The following is a 21,541-nucleotide window of genomic DNA, read 5'->3' on the forward strand; positions in this document are numbered from 1 at the left end:
GGTTTTATTTATCCAATAATTTTAAGTCGTTTTTATATATTATTTATAGGGCTTTTAATTCACAGACATTTGTTTCAAGCTTCTGTCATGTGTCGTATTAATATTAAGATATCTACGTTATACGTTTTTGGTTTGTATCATTGGTATATAGCAATAACGCATGACCTAGCTATATTAATATTACACGACATATGATAGAAGCTCGAAACAAATGACAATCGATGAGAAGCCCTATACCGAAAATTCAACTAGAAAGTGACGTTTTTGTGACGTTAAAAAGGTTACGTAGAAATAACGTAAAACTGTTACGTAGCATCGCTGTGACTTTTATACGTATATTTTAGGTGAAATTTGATGTAACTGTTGACGTAACTTCTCCCAAAATGTTGACGTTTGTTTGACGTCGTAGATACGAACATTGTTAGCTAGGTAGTTATACAAATTTGATTTTTTTTATGTGAAATATCTCCAATATACATCTTTTGTTGTAGTTCTGTTCTTTTTCTAAAATCTATAGATTTCCATAGTCAAAAGTGTGGTTATATTCTATTTAATATCATTGTATAACTAGACAGTAATGCTTATCTAAGGCTGTAGTGTTTAATTTTGGTTTGTAAACTATGTTTGTGTGACACAATCCTTATATGCGAATATTGGTGTCTTTGGCCAATATTATGTTGAGTTGCAGTTTTTATAATTTTGTGATATCATATTTTGTCAGCATTTTTGAAGTTTGTTCGGAGAATCTACTAGTGTAGGGTAGGGATATCTAGTATTTGTTTTTGAGTTGATGACATTAATGTGATAATTATTAGGTATACTTTGGATTTTTTTGGATTGGCATTGGAATTGGATTGATTTTTGATAATAAAAAGTAGCAAATGTCTTTGGGTGGTAACATCACCAAATATCACCAAACATTTGGTGATGGTACCGTACCAAAAAGGTGTTTGATTAGAACTAAAATATATTATATTTAGACTATGTGGAAAAATAACAACAAATAATTAAAATCTGATTTTTTAATAAATTAATTGATAAAGGGTGATTGCCCATAAGATTAATCTAGTCTTTCCTCTGGTTTTAGTTTCACTATTTCTTCTGACGCTCTCCAGATCGCTTCACAAAATTGTTTATCGTAAGCTGCTCTAGGTTTAACATTATGCAAAAATCTTCCGACAAATTTTCCTGTTACATTCTCAAACTCTTTGGCAATTGCTATTTGTATGGCGCCTTGTGAGGTGACCCTTGGTTTCTGCAAATTAAGTGTTTAATTTATAGGCCAGAATCTCGCGTACCAGAAAAAAGTTGATTAATAGCAATCTGAAAATTTGTTAATAGCTTAACGGTGTCTAGTCGGACACACATTGATGTACGGGAACACTGAAACAGGGGAAGTTTTAATTGTGGAACAGGTTACAGGCTTCGAACGTGAGACTACGAAAACGTCCCATGTATTTTGTCGGACAGAACTTCCAATTGATTTGTTACCCTTTCATTATAAAACTCTGAGGCAAAAATCAGACTGCTATTTACCACCAATATAATTCCTGTGTGGGACGTGTCGGACTTATTAAAATGCCCAACATATTTGTCGGACAAACATTTTTTCATATGAGGCGTTTAAATGCCAAGGGGTATAAGTGCAATTTTGGTCAAGTTGGAGATAAGCACAGTAATAGATAGTTAATACCCATTTTATTTATTACTACATTTATTTATGACCTGAAAATAGGTTGTTTATCATTTGGCAGCCAACGGATATGAGTACACTTATATCCCTTGGCCTCCAAACAATTGTTAGTTATATCATTTGGCCAGGGCCACGCCGTCCATAATGTAAGGGCAAAGAGGGGCGGCGCCACCGGCGCCGTATTGAAAAGGCGCCGGTAGGTGCCGACAAAAATTTTTTGGCAATTCCGAAATTTCCAGAATTTTTTTTATTACCAGAAACAATAAACAAAAGTAATGACGTCGACTAAGGTCAAGACGGATTTTACCCACTTGTGAAATCAAACCAAAAATATTAACAATATTTTATTGTAAAATTGAAAACTTCCCAATCGTAGGTAAATAAAAATAGCAGCTAATATTACTTTGATCCCATAAGTGTACGAAACCTTATTTATCTCATTAATCTGAACTATATGTTTGTTCTCTAATAGTGTAGTGTAATCGTTGTTTTTTGTAAATAACGAAGAAGTGGTTCAAGCACTTCAAGAATAAAGAAAGGAAAATCAGTTGGAAAATATGATATTTCTGGGGAAGTGTGGAGAGCATTACGAGAGACAGGAACAAGGTGGCTAACAGTTTTATTTAATAGAATTAGAGAAGTTGGACAAATGCAAGACGAATGGAGAAGCAGTATATTAGTACCTGTTTACAAAAACATGGGAGATACAACAATGTATGTACAAACTACAGGACCATAAAACTACTTAGTCACACCATAAAAATATGGGGGAGAGTAGTTGATAGGTGGATACGTGCAGAAACCGAAATATGCGATAATCAATTTGGGTTTATGCAGGGCAGATCAACAATAGATGCAATTTTCATTATAAGGCAGCTGATGGAAAAATACAGGAATAAAGAAACAAACGCTTATATAGTAAATCTTGAGAAAGCATATTATGATAGAATTTCTCGAAAGATTCTGTGGTGGGCACTCAATAACAAAGGAGTTCCGGATGAATATGTAAATATTATGAGGGATATGTATGAGGGAGCAACAACAGTGTTAGGGCAGGTTTGGAAGAGACTGATAAATTTCATGTGAAGGTAGAGTTTCACGTGTACTAAGACTCAGTGCTTAGTCTTTATTTATTCTTATTAGTTTTGTATCAGATAACAGCGAAGCTACAGGGTAACATTCCCTGGTTCTCAATGTATGCTGTTGATGTTGTGTTAGTATGAAATGGTAAAAGCAACTTATAACAAAAACTGGAACAGTGGAGACAAGCTGGAAAAGAGTTTAAAACTTTTTGAATAGTAATAGTACTACCTACGATCGGTATTATAGATTATAGAGTATGGGGAAATATATGGAGATGCATGTAGTGGAATTAGAGTGGGATGGATCGATGGATAAAGTGGAATGAAGCGAGTGGTTTGTTGCGTGACAGAAAAATTCCAATGAAGCTGAAGGGAAAATTCCATAAAACAGCTATAAGCCCAGCTATGATCTACGGAACTGAGTGTTAGACACTTAAAAAGAAAGAAGAACAACGAATGCATGTGGCGGAAATGAGAATGCTTAGATGGATGACTGGAGTGACAAAGAAGGATAAGATTGGGAATGAGCATATTAGAGGAAGTCTAAGGGTGACACCGATAGATGCCAAAATGAGAGAGCATATGTTAAGATAGTTTGGTCGTGTTCAACGTCGAGACGTCAGTCACCCAATACGAAGAATTCTTGAACGGCAGGTTCCTGGAAGGAGTAAGAGAGGAACACCAAAGAAGACCTGGAATGAGACTCTTAGGCAGGATATGTTGGTAAAGGGGATTAATATCTATATGATGCAAGACAGAAACTTATGGAGAAATGCAATAATTAGTGAAGCTGACCCCGCATAGGGTTAAAGACAGGAATAATGGTGAAACAAATAATTTGTAGGTTTTCGCTTTGTGTATGACTGACGCGACACCTAGCGCCTTCATCTGACGTTTTTGGATCTCACAATTTGACGTTAAGCATATGATAAAAAAGTAACAGTTATATACCATTTTTGACAAAAAATTTTATACAAACAATGACAATGACATTACAAAGATAGCTCCAATATTGTCATATTTCGCCACTACTCACGTTGGCATCGTTTCAAGGTACCCCACCATAGTCACGCACGGAGCGAATACGGTATACCGATTCACTAAGTTGCAAAAAACTACTTACAAATAGAGGAGGAAAGGGGCGCCTAAAATTTCTTGCCCCGGGGCGCTTGAAAGCCTAGGCTCGGCCCTGCATTTGGCAGCCAACTCGTTAATATTTGTTAGATTAATGGTATAGTTGGTTCGCTAATCTCAGACACAACAGTCTAATAATTTTAGTAATTATATTTTTGCGCAAGTTAGTTACATTTATTGTAAAATCCTGGTTGCACATACATAATTGCAACAACGAAAATTAAAACTGTAGATCACAGATTTTCGTAACTGGACATTCATTTAATGAGTGCGACAAAAATTTGGTCTTATTGAGATATCAAAGAAAAACTGAAATAGAAATGTTTGTACCAAAACGCTGGGAAGAGACAATTGCCAAGACCAGCTCAAAATGTATTGTGGTTAGGATTAAAGATCAGAATTTTGTTAATTTAGATACGCTTCGGCAGTTTTTTAAAGCTACTATACCGGAAATACATGCAGTGGCTTATTTTTGAAATACATTGTTACTGATACATTATTTTTAAAAAATAGTATAGGAACTGAATTTCTTTTCGAAAATTTGAGCATGAAACCGAATCATCGGGGAAAACCTCAGATAGTACAAAATAATCTACCATGTGAAACCAGAAAGCCATTATTAAAACAGGCAAAGTATGCTAATCTTATGGAGTTAATGCAGTTTGTGCTTCCCATCCATCACAATTGCTACAGAAATTTGTCTTAGCAATAACAGGAAAGACAACAAATCCCAGATCAAGGCACTCAGGATAATATTCAGGAAGAATCCGACGAATCAGATAACTGCTTTGAGAGGGATGATGACCAGTTAAGTTTATTTCTAGTGTTTTTCTACTTTTTGCATTGCATATGTCAATTTTTTACTATTTTTACAAAAATTCTATTTTTTAAATAAATTGTATTTAAAATAATAAAGATAAAAGTAGAGTCCAAGTATTTAATTGGAAGACAATGTGTATAAGTGCTGTTTCTTATTCTAAAATATCTTATAAAATGCTAAGTTTTTTTTAATCTGATATAATTGTACTATTACATAAAAGTTTTTAAAGTTAAAAAGACCAGTCAATCACTAACTATATTGAAAAATAAGCGGCAGATTTTAGGAAAGGTATTAAACTTAAAACTTGATTTTCTCAAAAGTACCAAAAATGCACTTGTATCCCTTGGCTTCTACACGCCTTATATAGTGTATAAAGTTTGCTATTGAATAAACCTAAAAACAACCTGCTAGTTTTCACAATCATAAACTTGTCAGGATGACACGTTCCACGATTAAAATTTCCCCTATTACACAAAATATATTATAATTGAAATATACTAATTGAAATTCTCCAAAACATAGGAATTGTTGATGAGGAAATCCGAATTGTGACAAGTCTCTACTGGAATCAGATAGCCATGGTGAAAGTTGTCAAATCGTTCAGAGAGCATTGAGATCAGAAAAGTTATGCGACAGAAATGTGTTCTCTCCCCTCTACTTTTTAATATATGCTCCGAACAAATTTTTAAAAAGGCACTTGATGAAGCAAACATAGGCATATAAATCAAGAAAGAATTGACAAAAAAAATCCGATATATGGACGATACAGTCGTACTTGCCAGTAGTATTGATGAACAACAGCATCTTATGGTCAGGGTACAAAGAGCGAGTGAAGAAAGAGGACTTAACCTCAACATAAATAAAACAAAATGGATACTGGTGAGACAAACTCAAAAACCTGCCAGACAATTGAAAATAAAACGAATTAATTCAACACCTATACTCATATATACCTTGAAACAGTCGTCAACTCGAAATGGGATCAAACTATCGAAATACGATGTAGAGTTGAAAAGGCCGCAGAAACATTTAACAATATGAGAAATACTTCCAATACCCATTGCAATACCCATTGCAATACCCATTGTGACATATCTCTCCCACTAAAAATACGGCTGCTAAAATGTTATGTATTTCCAGTCTTTCTGTATGGCGCAGAGACCTGTACAGTAACGGAAACACGAATGAAAAAGTTAGAGTCATTCGAAATGATGGTGTACCTACATAATATCCTTATAATATTCTGGACGACCCATACCCACACAAAAAGAAGTCTCCTTCACAATTAAAAAAACGGAAACTTAAATAACTTGTTCATATTATAAGACATGATAAATATCGTATCCTGCAACTGATAATACAGTGTAAAATAGAGAGCAAACGCGGACCTGGAAGAAAAAGACACTCATGGTTTAAAACTTGCTTGGTTTGGACCAATGGTTTGGACTAACGTCGATTAAGTTATCCAGAAACGCTGCAAACAAAATTAAAATTGCTATGGTGATAGCCAACGTCCGCAACGGACAAGTCACATAAAAAAGAAGAAGATACTATAATTAGTATATCTTGTGAGAATAGTGGCAGACAATTTTCTTGCATTGTGACTATTTTTTTTAATTGAAGACATTTTTGGGATAGTTGAAATTGAATGATATTTATTAAAACATATTGTTCTGTTCCAAACTTCCTGCTCAATTAGTTCATTTTCCTGTCAAAAACAAATCGCACCCTCAGTGCAAGACTGCAGTAAGTCAAAATAAGTAAGTTTCGAGATAAAGACGATTTTGTTTATTTTCGTGCTAATATCGGTGAAATAAGACACAAGTTTTAAGAAAAATTAACGTTTAATTATGATTTTGCATGCTTTTCAGCCTATATTACATTAACCAAAAATAGAAATTTAAATAAAATAATATTAATGCAAAAAAAATTAGGAATTTCAAAGTTACAACACTTTTAAACGGAAAAAATTTTTAATCACTACACATTTAGTATTAGAATTTCAAAGTTACAACAGTTTTGCACGGAGAAAATTGTAAAAAGTGTAGACACATTTACTTTTACAGTAAAACCTGTATTACCGGCCACCTGCCAACATCGGACACCTGTACTAACGGCCAGTTTAAAAATTCCCCAAACCAATTATGTATATCTAGACTACACAAACTGGCAATACCGGCCACCTTTCTATATCGGCCAATAGTTCTTTCATTTTTAGTGGCCGTTACTGACAGGTTTGCCCGTAGTTGTTGTCCTCTTCTCGTACATCATCTTGTGCCAAAATATTTTTATGAAAACTATGGTAGGCTTCTGGTATCATACCCGAATGGCATAAGTATACCAAATCTTTCTTTTTGGCCATTTGAATTTTGGGCTGTTCTTTGGCAAGTTTTCTGAGAATAGATATTTTTGACCTGTCAGTATTGTCAATACACAAGTTTTAAGATAACTGTTTTTCCTCTCATGAGAAAAAATACTTTTTGGTCGTAAATAATTAGTCTTAATTTATATGTTTTTAATCCAATCTAACAAATAAATGGTCAAACGACATCGCACACATCTTATGGAAAATATAATGTCACACAAAGGACATAAAATTTACATGAATAGTTTGGTCTCGTAAATCTTTTTTTATTGTCTCGGCCGTTAATGGATTACGTAGACACGGTGTATATTAAAATTAAACACTACAGATATAGATATTATAATAACAAATATCTTACTTTTTTCGTGCCTTTCATTGCTTGTTATCGAAGCCATTGCAATGTTCCGTGCAAAACTGTTGTAACTCTGTTACATTAGAGTTACAACATTTTTGCACGGAACTTATATTCAAAAACGCAAAAAAGTTAAACTGTTGTTGTTGTTGTAATATTTAGCCGGTTAAGCATTTGAAAGTTACTAACGTTTTACAGGGGATAGATGTGCATGTTTACAATCGAATTCCATGATTACTTCATTTTCGTAAAAATTTTGAGTTACTGCAGTCTTGCACTGAGGGTGCGAAATATAAACTGTATAAAATTGAAATAATTGAATGAAGGGTATGACATTGTTAGATTTGTGAAAAGTCAAAGACTGTCATGGCTGGGACAAAACTGTCAGCGACAAGAAGACACGGAAACGATAAAGAAGATGTTACAGTGGAAGCCGGTAGGAAGGCGTAAAAAAGGAAGGCCCAGGACGAGATGGTTGGATGACGTGGAAGAAAACCATGAATACCATGAATATAAGACAATGGAGGAGAAGGGCCCAAGAGAGATCTGAATGTAAGGACATAGCCGGACATGCAAAGACCCATCCAGGGTTATGATTCCAAAAGATGAAGAAGATAAAATTTAAATAATACAGAATCCAGTGTACACCAGAGGTAAGTGAACATGAAAATGCAGATAAGTTGGATGAATAAGATAATGAAGTTGGATGTGTATGTGCGTGTGTACGTGTGTTTTTATAGAGATTGGAATTACATTTAGACATCATAAGGACTAGATGTACTGCCTGATATGTCAAACTCGTATGTTACAATACCGACCCCCGGAACTACCATAAGGCATTACTTCACGGGAGGAGGATCTAGCCATTGCTTCCTTCATGCTTTCGATGCCATTGCGTCTCTCGTTCTAACCGTCTCTATTTTAGCTCGCCTAGCTTCTTTCAATATGAGAAAGATCCTGCAGGACTTCCATCTCGAATGCGCAGATTGCATCCCAAGATATGCTCGAAAGCTGCCATGTCCTAAGAACATCAGCGTCACGTAGAAGTTGATCTCGCCCATGTTTTCGGTTTAAGGCGGATTGACAGAATCCAAGTGTACTTGGTCAAAGTCTGCTTGGACGTTGCACGCGCAACACTTGGATGCTACTTTGATTGTTTCACCTATTCGTCCAAGTATACTTGTATCAACAGGTTCTATCCAAGTTAACAAGGACGCTGGCCAACTTTCTGGGATAGAAGTAGTGTAAAAGAGTAAAATTAAAATGGCGTCTTTGTCGGAACATTGAAAACGAGAAGTAAATACACAAAGAAAACGGTTTGAAATGGAGAGCGTTCGAGTCCAGTAGCCATACGAAACTGAGAAAGCATTTTAGAATGTTCCGATAAAGGAATATAAAAATAAGGCTAGAAGTGCCGCCCTACAACAAATAAAAATGCACATGAATGTTCCTGGTCTCACTGAAAACTATGTATAATTAATACCATGCTAACTACGTATAAACACCTTTGCAATAGTTATGTGACATCCAAGACATTTAACCGTGTCAACCAACTTATTCCAAGTAAACTTGTACAAGTGCAGTTAGTCCAAGTTGGAATTCAAGTACACTTGGATTGTGTCAACCCACTCTTTGCCAAAAATTCATACATCCACCTACACCTACCCGTTGTTATGAAATCCAACTACAATTGCCATCGACCCATGCTTTGTGTCGATCTTTTCGTCTAAGTTCATCAAGACACAATGTAGTTGTAATTAGCTCCCTTTGCCGATAAAGGGTCTTCCTTTCTTCAGCTAGCACTCCAATGAGTAGTATCCCCGCTAAGACTTATATGTATTGCGTTCTCAGATACAGTGCGGACACTACTTTAAAATGATATTGTGCGCTGTACAATAGCATTTTAAAGCATTTATCATAAATGTATCATAATATATACAGTGATGAGCGCGCTAATAACCGGAAAAATAGCCAAAAGATGGAAAACATAATACATTGCTAAACAAAAAGAGATAAAACTAGTGGAGGTGGAAATTATCGTTATAAACGTCTAAAATAACATTACATTACATAGTTTCCCACTTTTAGACGTATCAGAGGAGTATGACAACTGTCACTGTGACAGTAGAATTTTATAAAATACACGGTTATAAAATACTCCTATCACAGACGTCTAAAGGTGGGAAAAAAAAACTCGACACGGGAAATATGAGGCACATCTGCACAAATTAGGAATAATTAATTCATCAGTATGTTTTTGTGATAATGTTTCGATTAGAGATTTAAACCATATTTTCTTGGAATGCAAAATTAACGAGAGATATATAAATCAATTATATTACAATTTACGACAAACACAAGTTCATTTTCCAATTAGTATAGAATATCTACTAAGTTGTCATAAAATGGAAATATTTAAATTACTCATAAACTACTTGAAAGAAACAAATATAATCATTTAAGTGAAATACGTATAAATATAACAAAACTAATAAATTGAGGTAAAAATAAAATAAAAATCTGTGGCTAACGGACTCGCATCCAAGCCATTTTTTCACACACACACATAAAGGTGGGAAACTACGTAATGTAATGTTAATTAATACGTTTATAACGATAATTTTCACCTCCACTAGTTTCATCTCTTTTTGTTTCGCAATGTATTATGTTTTCCATATTTTGAGCTATTTTGCAGGTTATTAGCGCGCTCATCACTGTATACAGTATGGTGTATGGTGCAAATGAAAGGAATCAATTCGATATTTCGTAAACCGGCGACATCAAGAAAAAATCCCGAAACAGGTCGATTTTTAATTTTAAATTTTGATATTTTAACAAATATATCACACAAGTGACGTCATATATCTGGGCGTGATGATGTAATCGATGATTTTTTTTAAATGAGAATAGGGGCCGTGTGCTAGCTCGTTTGAAAGGTTGCTCTCTATTCAGTAATGTAAACATTAACATAATTATTTATACAGGGTGTCCAAAAACAATTTTTTAAATTAAATTAATTGGCAAAAAAAGAAGAATGTATGCAATTTATTTAATTCCAAATACTTTTTACTCTTATCATAAAACAGAAAAAAAATGTTTATTTGAAAAATAAACGTTGATTTTCGCTTAAATTCAATCGCAAAAGCAATGTTTATTTTTCAAATAAACATTTTTTCCTATTTTCTGACAGTCGTAAATGTATTTTGAATTAAAAAAATTACATACGTTCTTCTTTTTCTGTCAATTAATTTAATTTAAAAAAATTGTTTTTGGACACCCTGTATAAATAATTATGTTAATGTTTACATTACTGAATAGAGAATAACCTTTCAAACGAGCTAGCACACGGCCCCTATTCTCGGTATAAATAATGATGTTAATAATTAATAAATGATGGTTTTGCTTGTTTTCGATTCAGAGGGTTGCACACCAGCTAGATAGACTGTTTCTACCATTTCAGGCGTCTTCAGTAGCTTTTGTTAGCGTGCACACCTCTGAAACGAAAAAGAGCTCCACCATCATTTTAAAGGGAATCTGAAAAATAATTCAAATCTCCCATTAGACACGACATCTCATAACAAATTGAAGAGTGTCAGATGCAGAATCCACCAATTTAATAAAAATTAAAATGGTAAATAGTAATTTAAACCTGAGACTTTTCGCGTTGAAAGTTCTAACTGGTACATCCTTAATCTGCGACTTTTTCAATTAATAAGACAGCAGACGACGAATATAGAAAACGAAAGGGAAACGATCACATTCCGCCTTCATTCGTCTAGAAAAAGGACAGCAGAGGAACTTTCAGTACTCAAACCGAGTAAAGGAAACGCGAAAAGTCTCAGGTTTAAATTACTATTTACCATTTTAATTTTTATTAAATTGGTGGATTCTGCATCTGAGACTCTTCAATTTAAATGATGTTAATGTTTATATTACTGAATAGAGAACTGAATAACCTTTCAAATGAGCTATCACACGACCCCTATTCTCATTTAAAAAATCACTGATTATGTCATCACGCCCAGATGGATGACGTTAATCGTGTGATATATGCCAAAATATCATAATTTAAAAATAAAAATCGACCTGTTTCGCCTGTTTCGGGATTTTACGCCGGTAAGCCATAAAGTCGCCGGTTTACGAAATAACGAATTTATTCCTTTCGTTGGCACCATACTGTATTTCATATTAGAACATTTTTTTTACCAAGTAACAAAAAACAAAATTTGTTTAATTAATTAATATTTTGTATGTTGAGGTAAAAGCGGGAAAAGTTAAAGGAAAATCACTCGAGGAATTAAAAATAATGGCGGAAAACAGAAAAGAATGGAAGAGATGGGTGAATGCAAATTAAAATAGCGATCCCAAATCCGACACCCCGATAGGGTACAAGGAAGGGGAGAAAGGAAGAAAGAAAGTATGTTGAGAATGAAGATGCCAGAGGAAAATAGGTTCAGAAGAATATTTTAAAATATTATTAGACACAGTGGACGATGATGGAATATTTACAAAAGTATTTGTAATAGTAATTTAAGTATTATTTACGGAGTATTATTATGGAAAGACAACTCATGAAATTTTATTACCAATATCAAAAACAAACTTAATAACAATACAGGGTGTTTCATTAATAATTGTCCATATAGTAACTGGAAAAACCTTAGCACAAAATACGAGGATTTAACCCAAAACACTTAAATAAAATGTAGTTCCTTACTGAGTTACAGGGTGTTTTATCTAAAAATTTAAAACTACTAAATTACGTTAAACTAACGTTTCTGGCTATTACCAGAGGCGTACGATGGGAGAAAGTAAATGGTTGACCCTTTCCAAATTCTACGCCACTGGCGGAATTGCTATTTTAGTTCAATTTTTGGATTCTCCAATACTTTCTATGAAAATAATATACTCTTCATTTGTAACGATAAAGTCATTAGTTTTCGAGATCTTTGAAGTTAAAAATGAAACGACACGGTTATTTTGATTAATGTATTGTGTCGCTTCATTTTTAATTTCAAATCTCTCGAAAACAAATCATTTTATCGTTACGAATGAAGAGTATATTATTTACATAAAAAGTATTCGAAAATCAAAAAATTACACTAAAATAGCAATACATTTCTTCAGTTGCGTAGAATTTGGGAAGGGTCAACCAGCCACTATCCCCTGTCGTACGCCTCTGGTAGTAGCTAGAAACGTTTATTTATCTTAATTTAGTAGGGTGTACAGTGTCTACACATTCTGCCAAGTATGATAAGGATACGCCAAATAGTTTTAATGTACTGGGTACAAATAATTTTTAAATTTTAATCACATTAATCATATCATAAATTAATCAAAATAACTGTGCCGTTTCATATTTAACTTCAAATATCTCGAAAACTAATAACTTTATCGTTACCAATGAAGAGTACATTATTTACGTAGAAAGTATTGGAGAATCTAAAAATGGCACTAAAATAGTAATTTCTCAAGTGGCGTAGAATTTGAGAAGGGTCAACCATTCACTATCCCCTGTCGTACGCCTCTGGTAGTAGCTAGAAACATTTGTTTATCATAATTTAGTAGAGTGTATAGTAGTCGCACTTTCTGCCAAGTATGAAAAGGATACGTTGAACAGTTTTAAAATGCTGAGCAAAAATAATTTTTAAATTTTTAGATAAAACACCCTGTAACTCAGTAAGGAACCCCATTTTATTTAAGTGTTTTAGGTTAAATCTTCGTATTTTGTGCTAAGGTTTTTCCAGTTACTATATGGACAATTATTAATGAAACACCCTGTATATACTTACCACACTACTCAATTTTATCAATAAAGGTATTAAAGAATAATACAGTAAAATATCAAATAAATTTGACAAATTTTTCTCAGATTTTTTAAATATCTCTGTTTTTACTACGCCAGGCTGGTAACTGTTACAAGTAATATTCCATCGTTTAAGTTTCTTTGCAAACATGTCAGCGGTTATTATATTGCAGAATTTGGAATTGGGGTAGTCAAAGCTTCTAAACAGAGAATTATAAATTTTAAAACCTTTCACGGATCTCCTTGTTAGAGTGTGAATATAAACCAAAATTGATGTCACAAAAATTACTCTAGCTCCTTCTGACTTCTTTAAAAGATCTAAAAACGAAAAAGATATTTAATTTTATACTATATTGCGTTACGGTACAAATAACAATAAGTAGGTACAATATTAATTGAAGAAATCTACAAAAATGTCCTCAATAGGAACCCAAACCTCAAATTTGACATCCAGATAAAAAAATACATGTTACCGGACTAGACTCCTCAAAATATATTATCCAGAAGTAGTTAGTATCCAGAAAATATAGGCGACTTTAAGGCCTTAAAACAAAGGTTAAACTGGCAAACAGGTTATATGTTCTCAAAAAATATTGATAGTGTGTAAGAATATTTTATTTTAATTCAGCTATAAAGTACTTTCGGCATAACTCATGCCATCACCAGAGCTTCCTAGGGACCGTTCAAGTATTACGTAACGCAGGCAGGTTGGGGGGGGGGGGGGGGTCAAAAATCTTCAAAAATCGCTTTACGTAATACTTGAACGCTCCCCTATAACGAACAGTAAGTTAAGAGAATTTTTTATACAAATATAATGGTTGAAAAAACTTACGTCTAACAGGTCATAAATACGTCATAGAAGAGTCACTCTGATCTAGGGTGCAAATCCATTAAATATTAAAATTTCACATCTGGTGTCACCAAAATACAATGGCTACCACATGGTGACAGGAACAGCTGTTACACTGGTATTTTAAGACATGAAGAAAGAATCGTTTTTACTGAATTCGCGACCTCTATATTAAGTAATTAATAATTAAAAATTAAGAGTGACTAAGTTGATATTTTGAAGTTAAATTTAAAATTACAAATGTTAAAGTTAAAGTGAAATATTAAAATATACAGGGTGGTTCATCTTATCCGCCTCAGTCTCTGTACGGAAAACCACTTGATACTTTAAAAAAATTTCTTCACAGAAATATACAGGGCCTTTAATACTACAACCTAAAAATAATGTGAATTATACAGGGTGTTCCAAAAAAGGGTGGTATATCAAAGTTTTATTTTTTCTTATGGAATGCCCTATATCTGATGACATTATTGAATTGACCTTAAAAAACAAGCTATACTTTCATAAGGGTTCCCTATACCTAAATACAGGGTGTTTTGATTTATTTCGATTTTTATAAAAATGTAAGGTTTTAGAAAAAAATAAATATCTACGAATCTAAGAAGCAGTAACAAATTCGTTCTTGGATCTTAATAATAGACTATTTAGCATACTTAAACAGATGCTTATTGCAACAAAATGCCTTACAGAGTGGTCAAAATATGAGATTGTTCTATTAACAAATTCAAGCTGTAATAACTTACTTATTTTAAATGGAACAACCTTACTAGTCTATCGCGTAGAAAATTTACTTAGCTTTCAATTTGTATTAGGGTTTCCTATACCTATCTTTTTACAGGGTGGTCAAAATATTAGATTGTTCTATTAACAAATTGAAGCTGTAATAATTTACTTATTTTAAATGGAACACCCTGTATCTTACTAGTCTATCGAGTAGAAAATTTACTTTCAATTCTTATTAAGGTTTCCTATACCTATCTCCCTTCATTTTTTAAATATTTAAAGATTTCCTAATTTTTAAGCTTTAAAAATTAGAATTACATAAGTACCTATGTCGTGTTTATGTACAACACATCACCAACACCGGCAGTATACTTAGACAAGATACTGTCATTAATAAAATTTTCATTGTTATCATGTAATCACACAGAGTGTTGTATTATTTTAGTTGATTTTGGCCTACATGTGAAATTGAATAATATGTTTATTTTAAGCTGCATACAATATATTAGATGCCGTATTCTGGAAGATATTTAAATTATATTTCATTCCGTATAAGTATTTTCCATATCTTAACCCAACGGTTATTAAGTAAATTTAAGAACGCCACTTTTTGATTGAATCTTTAAATCGCAATTACAAACAATTAAATGCAATGGCTACTTTGACGAAAACGAGCCTATTGTACAAAATATGTAAAAATGTAAGAATAGAATATCGAGTATGTCATTTAAAATAAGAACACTCTGTGTGATTAAATAATAAAAATGTGAATTTTATTAATGAAACTATCTTGACTAAGATATCTAAGTATATTGCCGGTGTTGTACATAACCACGACATAGGTACTTAATTCTAATTTTTAAAGCTTACAAATTAGGAAATCTTTAAATATTTAAAAAACGAAGGGAGATAGGTATAGGAAACCCTAATAAGAATTGAAAGCTAAGTAAATTTTCTACTCGATAGACTAGTAAGATACAGGGTGTTCCATTTAAAATAAATAAGTTATTACAGCTTGAATTTGTTAATAGAACAATCTAATATTTTGACCACCCTGTAAAAAGATAGGTATAGGAAACCCTAATACAAATTGAAAGCTAAGTAAATTTTCTACGCGACAGACTAGTAAGATATAGGGTGTTCTATTTAAAATAAGTAAGTTGTTACAGCTTGAATTTGTTAATAAAACAATCTCATATTTTGACCACCCTGTAAGAAATTTTGTTGCAATAAGCATCTGTTTTTTGTACCACTCTTTTTTGGAACACCCTGTATAATTCACATTATTTTTAGGTTGTAGTATTAAAGGTCCTGTATAGTTCTGTGAAGAAATTTTTTTAAAATATCAAGTGGTTTTCCGTACAGAGACCAAGGCGAATAAGATGAACCACCCTGTATAAAATTATAAAAAATATATCAAAATTCTTTCAGACAAACTGTTAAAGTTTAATACAGTGTAGAAGCAATTAGATTAAAACAACTAAGGAGAAGTCTCATTTGCTAAATTCAGAGTTCGAAAACGGTTGTAATTATCAATGTTAATAGTAAAGTAAGCCAAATCTCCAAATAATTTCCCTATATTTAATAAATAAAAGAAAATTTTAAAAACCTTTAACAATTGTTGGGCATACTAAACAAATTCTTACAGAAATTTCTATTTTGAAGATAGGATCGAATTTACAATTTAAATGAATCTGAGGTTTTGAGGGTTTCTTTTTAATTCTGTACTTATCTCTGTAACAGTAGGTTCTGTTTCCTGCCAAGAATCTTTAATTGATTGATAAAGATGCTTCTTATCATTAGTTCCATTAACTGAGACCCCAAGATATTTAAAGTAGGGTAGAATACCCAGTGATTGGCCATATTTAATATTTGTGTTAGTCATTGGCCCCCATTAAAAAACTTTTAAAAACAAGGCACCACTGTACAACTAATACTAAATACCAGTATCAAATTCGTCTTCCAACATTCAAGGCCACTTCCATAAAATTTCGTTGTTAAACAGTCTGCCATTTGCGTGCTACAACTCGTTGTTAACAGGTCTCTCAGTCATGTGTAGTATTAGTTAGATTTCTAAAGTATTTGCTAAGGGCGACTACATTTTGGTAAGTGTTTGTGCAGTTTATTTTCTTTAAAACCCTGATTTTCTTACTTTGATTGTGTTAGTTACGTAATTGGTGGCTAATTAAATAATTTTTTTATGTTATAACTAGTAAATTTAAGAAAATAAATGACGGCCAATCTCTAGATTATAAAACACATACTACATTAGTGATTGGCCTGATGGCCAATAACTGAATTTTAAATATCTCGACGAAATTATATTTTCTATAAATGATTTTGAACTCTTTTGGCGTATTAACTCTATTGCTAGTCTATATGCTACAAACAAATCATTAAAATCAGTTATTGGCCGGGGGCCAATAACTGATGTTACACAGGGCCAATAACTGATTTTTACAAATTTGCAGGTAATATTGAACTGAACTTTTTTGGAACAATGCCTAAAATTATTGACGGAGAGAAATATCAAAAAAAGTATACAGAAGAAGAGCTTCAAACTGCCCTAGATGAAATAAACAACGGGTTTTCATTACGAGAAGTTTCAAGGCGCTATAAAATTCCAAGGGCAACCCTACAATTTCGAAAAAGTAAAAAATTTACGAAACCAAATTTAGGACCTAATCCAGTTCTTCTACCAGAAGAAGAAAAAATTTTGGTGAACTGGATTTTCGAAAATCATAGGAAAGGGTTTCCACGTCGAAAGGAAGATGTGCAGGAATCAGTTAAGCAGTTTCTTGATAGTAATCCCAGAGATAATCCTTTTATTAACAATCGTCCTGGCGAAACTTGGTACAAAGCTTTCCTACGAAGAAATCCCGAGATTTCTTTGCGTACAACAGAAGCTGTAACCGCGGCTAGCGCAAATGTTTCGGAAAGTGACATACGAAAATGGTTTTTTGAAGTTGAAAGTTTTTTCATAGAAAAAGGACTTACGGAAGTGTTACAGTACCCCGATCGTATTCTGAATGCAGATGAGACATGTTTTAATCTGTGCCCGAAAAACAGTAAAGTTCTAGCGCCTAGGGGGGCATCAAATGTTTATGAAGTAGAACATGCATCGTCTAAATCTAACATCACTGTGATGTTTACTTTTACAGCATCTGGAGGAATAACACCACCGATGGTCGTGTATCCATATAAACGGCTTCCTGCGAATATCGCCAAGTCTGTTCCTGGTGAATGGGGCATTGGCCTTTCTGATACGGGCTGGATGAAAGCAGAATTAATGTGTGATTATATTGAAAACATACTTTATCCGCATTTAAAAAAGGTGAATACGTCTTTTCCGGTCATTTTGTTTTTAGACGGTCATCGAACACACATGACGTACAACCTTAGTATCTTATGTAAAAAACTAAATATTGTTTTAATATGTCTATATCCTAACTCTACGAGACTTCTTCAACCGGCAGATGTGTCAGCTTTCAAGCCTATCAAAAGTGGATGGAAAAAGGCTGTTATACAATGGAGACGAGATCATCATTCAGAGACATTATCAAAAGAGCATTTTGCAAATGTTCTGAAAATTGCCGTGGAACAAACTGGAAAGTCAGAAACAATAAAAAGTGGATTCAAGGCTTGCGGACTATACCCTTGGAATCCAAACGCTTTAGATTATTCCAAGTGTCTTGGAGGACAAAAAATATTGACAGTTGAATCCGAAACAAAGTCAGAAAATCTAAGTAACACATTTTTAAGTTACAAAGATTTCTCTCGCATAGTAGGAAATCGCATTATTCAAGAATTTAACAATGATTATAAGGATGTCACAGAAAATGAACAACCACTGTTGTTTAAGTTATGGAAAAGTTTTAAACACATTCCTCAGGCCATAGAAGTGATTCCGGTGGAACAGCAAACTTTAAATATGCCTACCGATAGCACTGTCCATACAGAAGAGCCTGAACCTTCCGATTTCAACATTAATGAGATTCCTGTATTAATTGTAAGTCACGATCAAATATTAGATGGGCTGCTGGATGAAAATATTCAAATTATTAATGTCCAAGATATGCCCCCTGAACATACAGGCACGGAGCAAATTGAACTATCAAGGCCTAATAATAATGAAAACACAAACGAACAAAGACCTCCAAATCTGAATGAGACTTTGCAGTTTGCAAAGACACCTAAACGAAAAGGAAACAGAAACACCGAAAAAATAACATATGCAATTACATCTACCCAGTGGATTAAAAGAAAAGCTGAGGAGGAGGAATCTAAAAAAAAGATTGCTGCAGAAAAGGAGGAGAGAAAAAGACAACGTTTGGAAAAGAAGGCTGTTACAGTAAGCAAAATTTCCAAGAAGGTTAAAAGTTTAAAAACTGCCAAGAAAGAAAAAACACAAAGTAAAAAAACAGAGAAAAGTATAAACCGAGAAATAAAAGATGATGATAAGCCTAAAATGTTGAACAAACTTACCGAGCAACCTATCTTACCAGAGAAGGATTCTTTTAATACATGTGAAGACAATTGGCTTCTTGATAAATTTTTGTCAGATATACCATCTTCCTCGTCTTTTCAAGATAACAAAAAATGTGATTTGAAAAATATTGCAATAGAGAAGGTAAAAAAGAGTTTATTTACCGATGAGGTAATGGAAACCTACAAGAATAATTCGTTATTTAAAAATCCTAAGCTGACTGAGGGTCTTTGCTTCTCGTGTACTTATAATTTTAAAGAGCAAAATCTTGGAATTAAATGTAACTTTTGCCGAAGGGCCTACCACATTTCTTGCATAAATAGACTTAATATGCATAAATCAAATTCACAAACATTTAGCTGCAATATATGTCTAAAAAACCAACATAAAATTAATTAAGTCTTATACTTATGTATCATTTTTTACTTTTATATTAAAAGGGAGTTATATTAATAGGGAATTATTTTGATTTTGTGTACTATTTTTTACTGTGAATAAATACTACATATTTTAATTAGTACCTAAACCTGTTTCTTTTTTGATTATCTTTTTCGGCCAATAACTGATTGGTGGTGGCTAATCACTAGAAGTTTCATAATCCGTCCTGGCCAATAACTGACAAATTAGTGGCTAATTACTGGAGAAGCCATGCCAATAACTAGTTTTTGACAGAAAGGTATTACACAAGATTTTTTGGAACTTAAATTTGAATCTAGACTAGAAATGTTTGGTTTTGTATAACCTACAACTGATTTTTTATAGGGAGGAACGTAATATTCCTAATGATAAACATTTATTACATAATTCTATGATTTAATCCCTTAATAGAAATGTGACCGGCCAATCACTGGGTAGTCTACCCTATTCTAACTTTTCAAATTCATATTTGCCAATATTTTAAACCTTGTCACATTAACTTTATTTTTTCTTGGGCATATTATTAGGTATTTTGTTTTATTTTGATTTACTACAAAATTCCTCTTGGATGTCGATGATTCCTTGCGCAACTTCGTAAATCCTTCCGTTAAACTGTTTAAGTTTCTGCTAGTCAATGCTATGTAGTAAGCGTACGCCACAAGTTGCGATGTCGCTGTTATAATTGTACCTATATTTGTAACATTTAATTAGTCACCTAATTATTGTGAACCACACCTATTGATTCAGTCATAGATTTTTGTAGTCACATGGTAGTCTCCAGAAAATATTTGTCGTGATTAATAACTACCGGCCACTGGTTGCTGCTGTGTGTATCTGTTAATACCTTCCAGGGTATTAACTAACAATCGCACATCGACAGATTTTTGTTCTCGTCTTCCAATTGATCAATCCCATTTTGTTCCAATTGATTTTTTCCAATAGTTCAAAGTGTGGTTTACCCTTTTTATCAGTAGGTACGTACCTATATTATTGCATATGGATGTGTTGATTGACGAGAGAATTTTAACAGCTACAGCTTCCAAATTTGTTTGTAAAGTTCATCGAAATAATAAAACGCACAAGACAAATAGTAAACATTGTTCTTACCTACAAGTAGATGAGTGAGTAGAAATCCACTAAAATGGTTAACTTGCATTGTTCTGTTCAGTCCGTCTTCGGTTGCATCATTTAAACAAGTACCAATCCCAGCATTATTAATTAGTATATCTAATTTGGACTCAGATCGTTTTAACCTACTTGCAAGTAGTCGAACTGATTTAAAGGAAGCCATATCAACATATTCTAGTGCTATATCTGGGTTCTTGGTTTCGTGTATAATTTGTTTTCTCAGTCCTTCATCTACTGTTCTGCTAGCTATAATAACTTTGCAACCCCTGGAGGCTAGTTGAAGAACTATATCATACCCTATGCCTAAAACAATAAAAAATACATAAATTTTTGTGTAAATGAAAAATCAATTTTTTGTGTAAACAAAAAACAAGCCCTTCTAATTATGACAGAAGCCTTTAGAGAACATCATAGGTCTCCCCTGCTGGAATTATACAGGGTGTCCCGAAAAGATTGGTCATAAATTATACCACACATTCTGGGGTCAAAAATAGTTCGATTGAACCTAACTTACCTTAGTACAAAGGTGCTCATAAAAAAAGTTACAGCCCTTTGAAATTACAAAATGAAAATCAATTGTTTTCAATATATCGAAAAGTATTAGAGATTTTTTATTGAAAATGGACATGTATCTTTCTTATGACAGGAACATCTAAAAACAAAATTATAGTGAAATTTGTCCGCC

General features: G+C 33.2%; 2 protein-coding genes across 2 annotated transcripts in view; one reads left to right on the forward strand and one right to left on the reverse strand.

Annotated features, from left to right (window-relative positions):
• Positions 1–1,007: 1,007 nt before the first annotated feature.
• The window catches only part of LOC126890745 (retinol dehydrogenase 12-like), a 31,980-nt gene continuing 11,446 nt past the window's right edge, over positions 1,008–21,541 (reverse strand). Inside the window, exons 2-4 of the mRNA XM_050659946.1 lie at positions 20,836–21,159; positions 13,239–13,570; positions 1,008–1,255 (exon numbers count right to left, since the gene is read on the reverse strand). Of these exons, the coding sequence (XP_050515903.1) occupies positions 1,061–1,255; positions 13,239–13,570; positions 20,836–21,159 (851 nt within the window). The 3' untranslated portion in view covers positions 1,008–1,060. The remainder of the gene's footprint in view (positions 1,256–13,238; positions 13,571–20,835; positions 21,160–21,541) is intronic.
• LOC126890591 (uncharacterized) lies at positions 16,660–19,831 on the forward strand. Its single transcript, XM_050659691.1, has 2 exons — positions 16,660–16,930; positions 17,297–19,831. Exon 2 carries the CDS (start codon positions 17,326–17,328, stop codon positions 19,708–19,710), a length of 2,385 nt encoding a protein of 794 aa, XP_050515648.1. The 5' UTR covers positions 16,660–16,930; positions 17,297–17,325; the 3' UTR covers positions 19,711–19,831.

This window comes from Diabrotica virgifera, chromosome 1 (genome assembly GCF_917563875.1).
Source record: "Diabrotica virgifera virgifera chromosome 1, PGI_DIABVI_V3a".
NCBI classification, from domain to species: Eukaryota; Metazoa; Arthropoda; class Insecta; order Coleoptera; family Chrysomelidae; genus Diabrotica; species Diabrotica virgifera.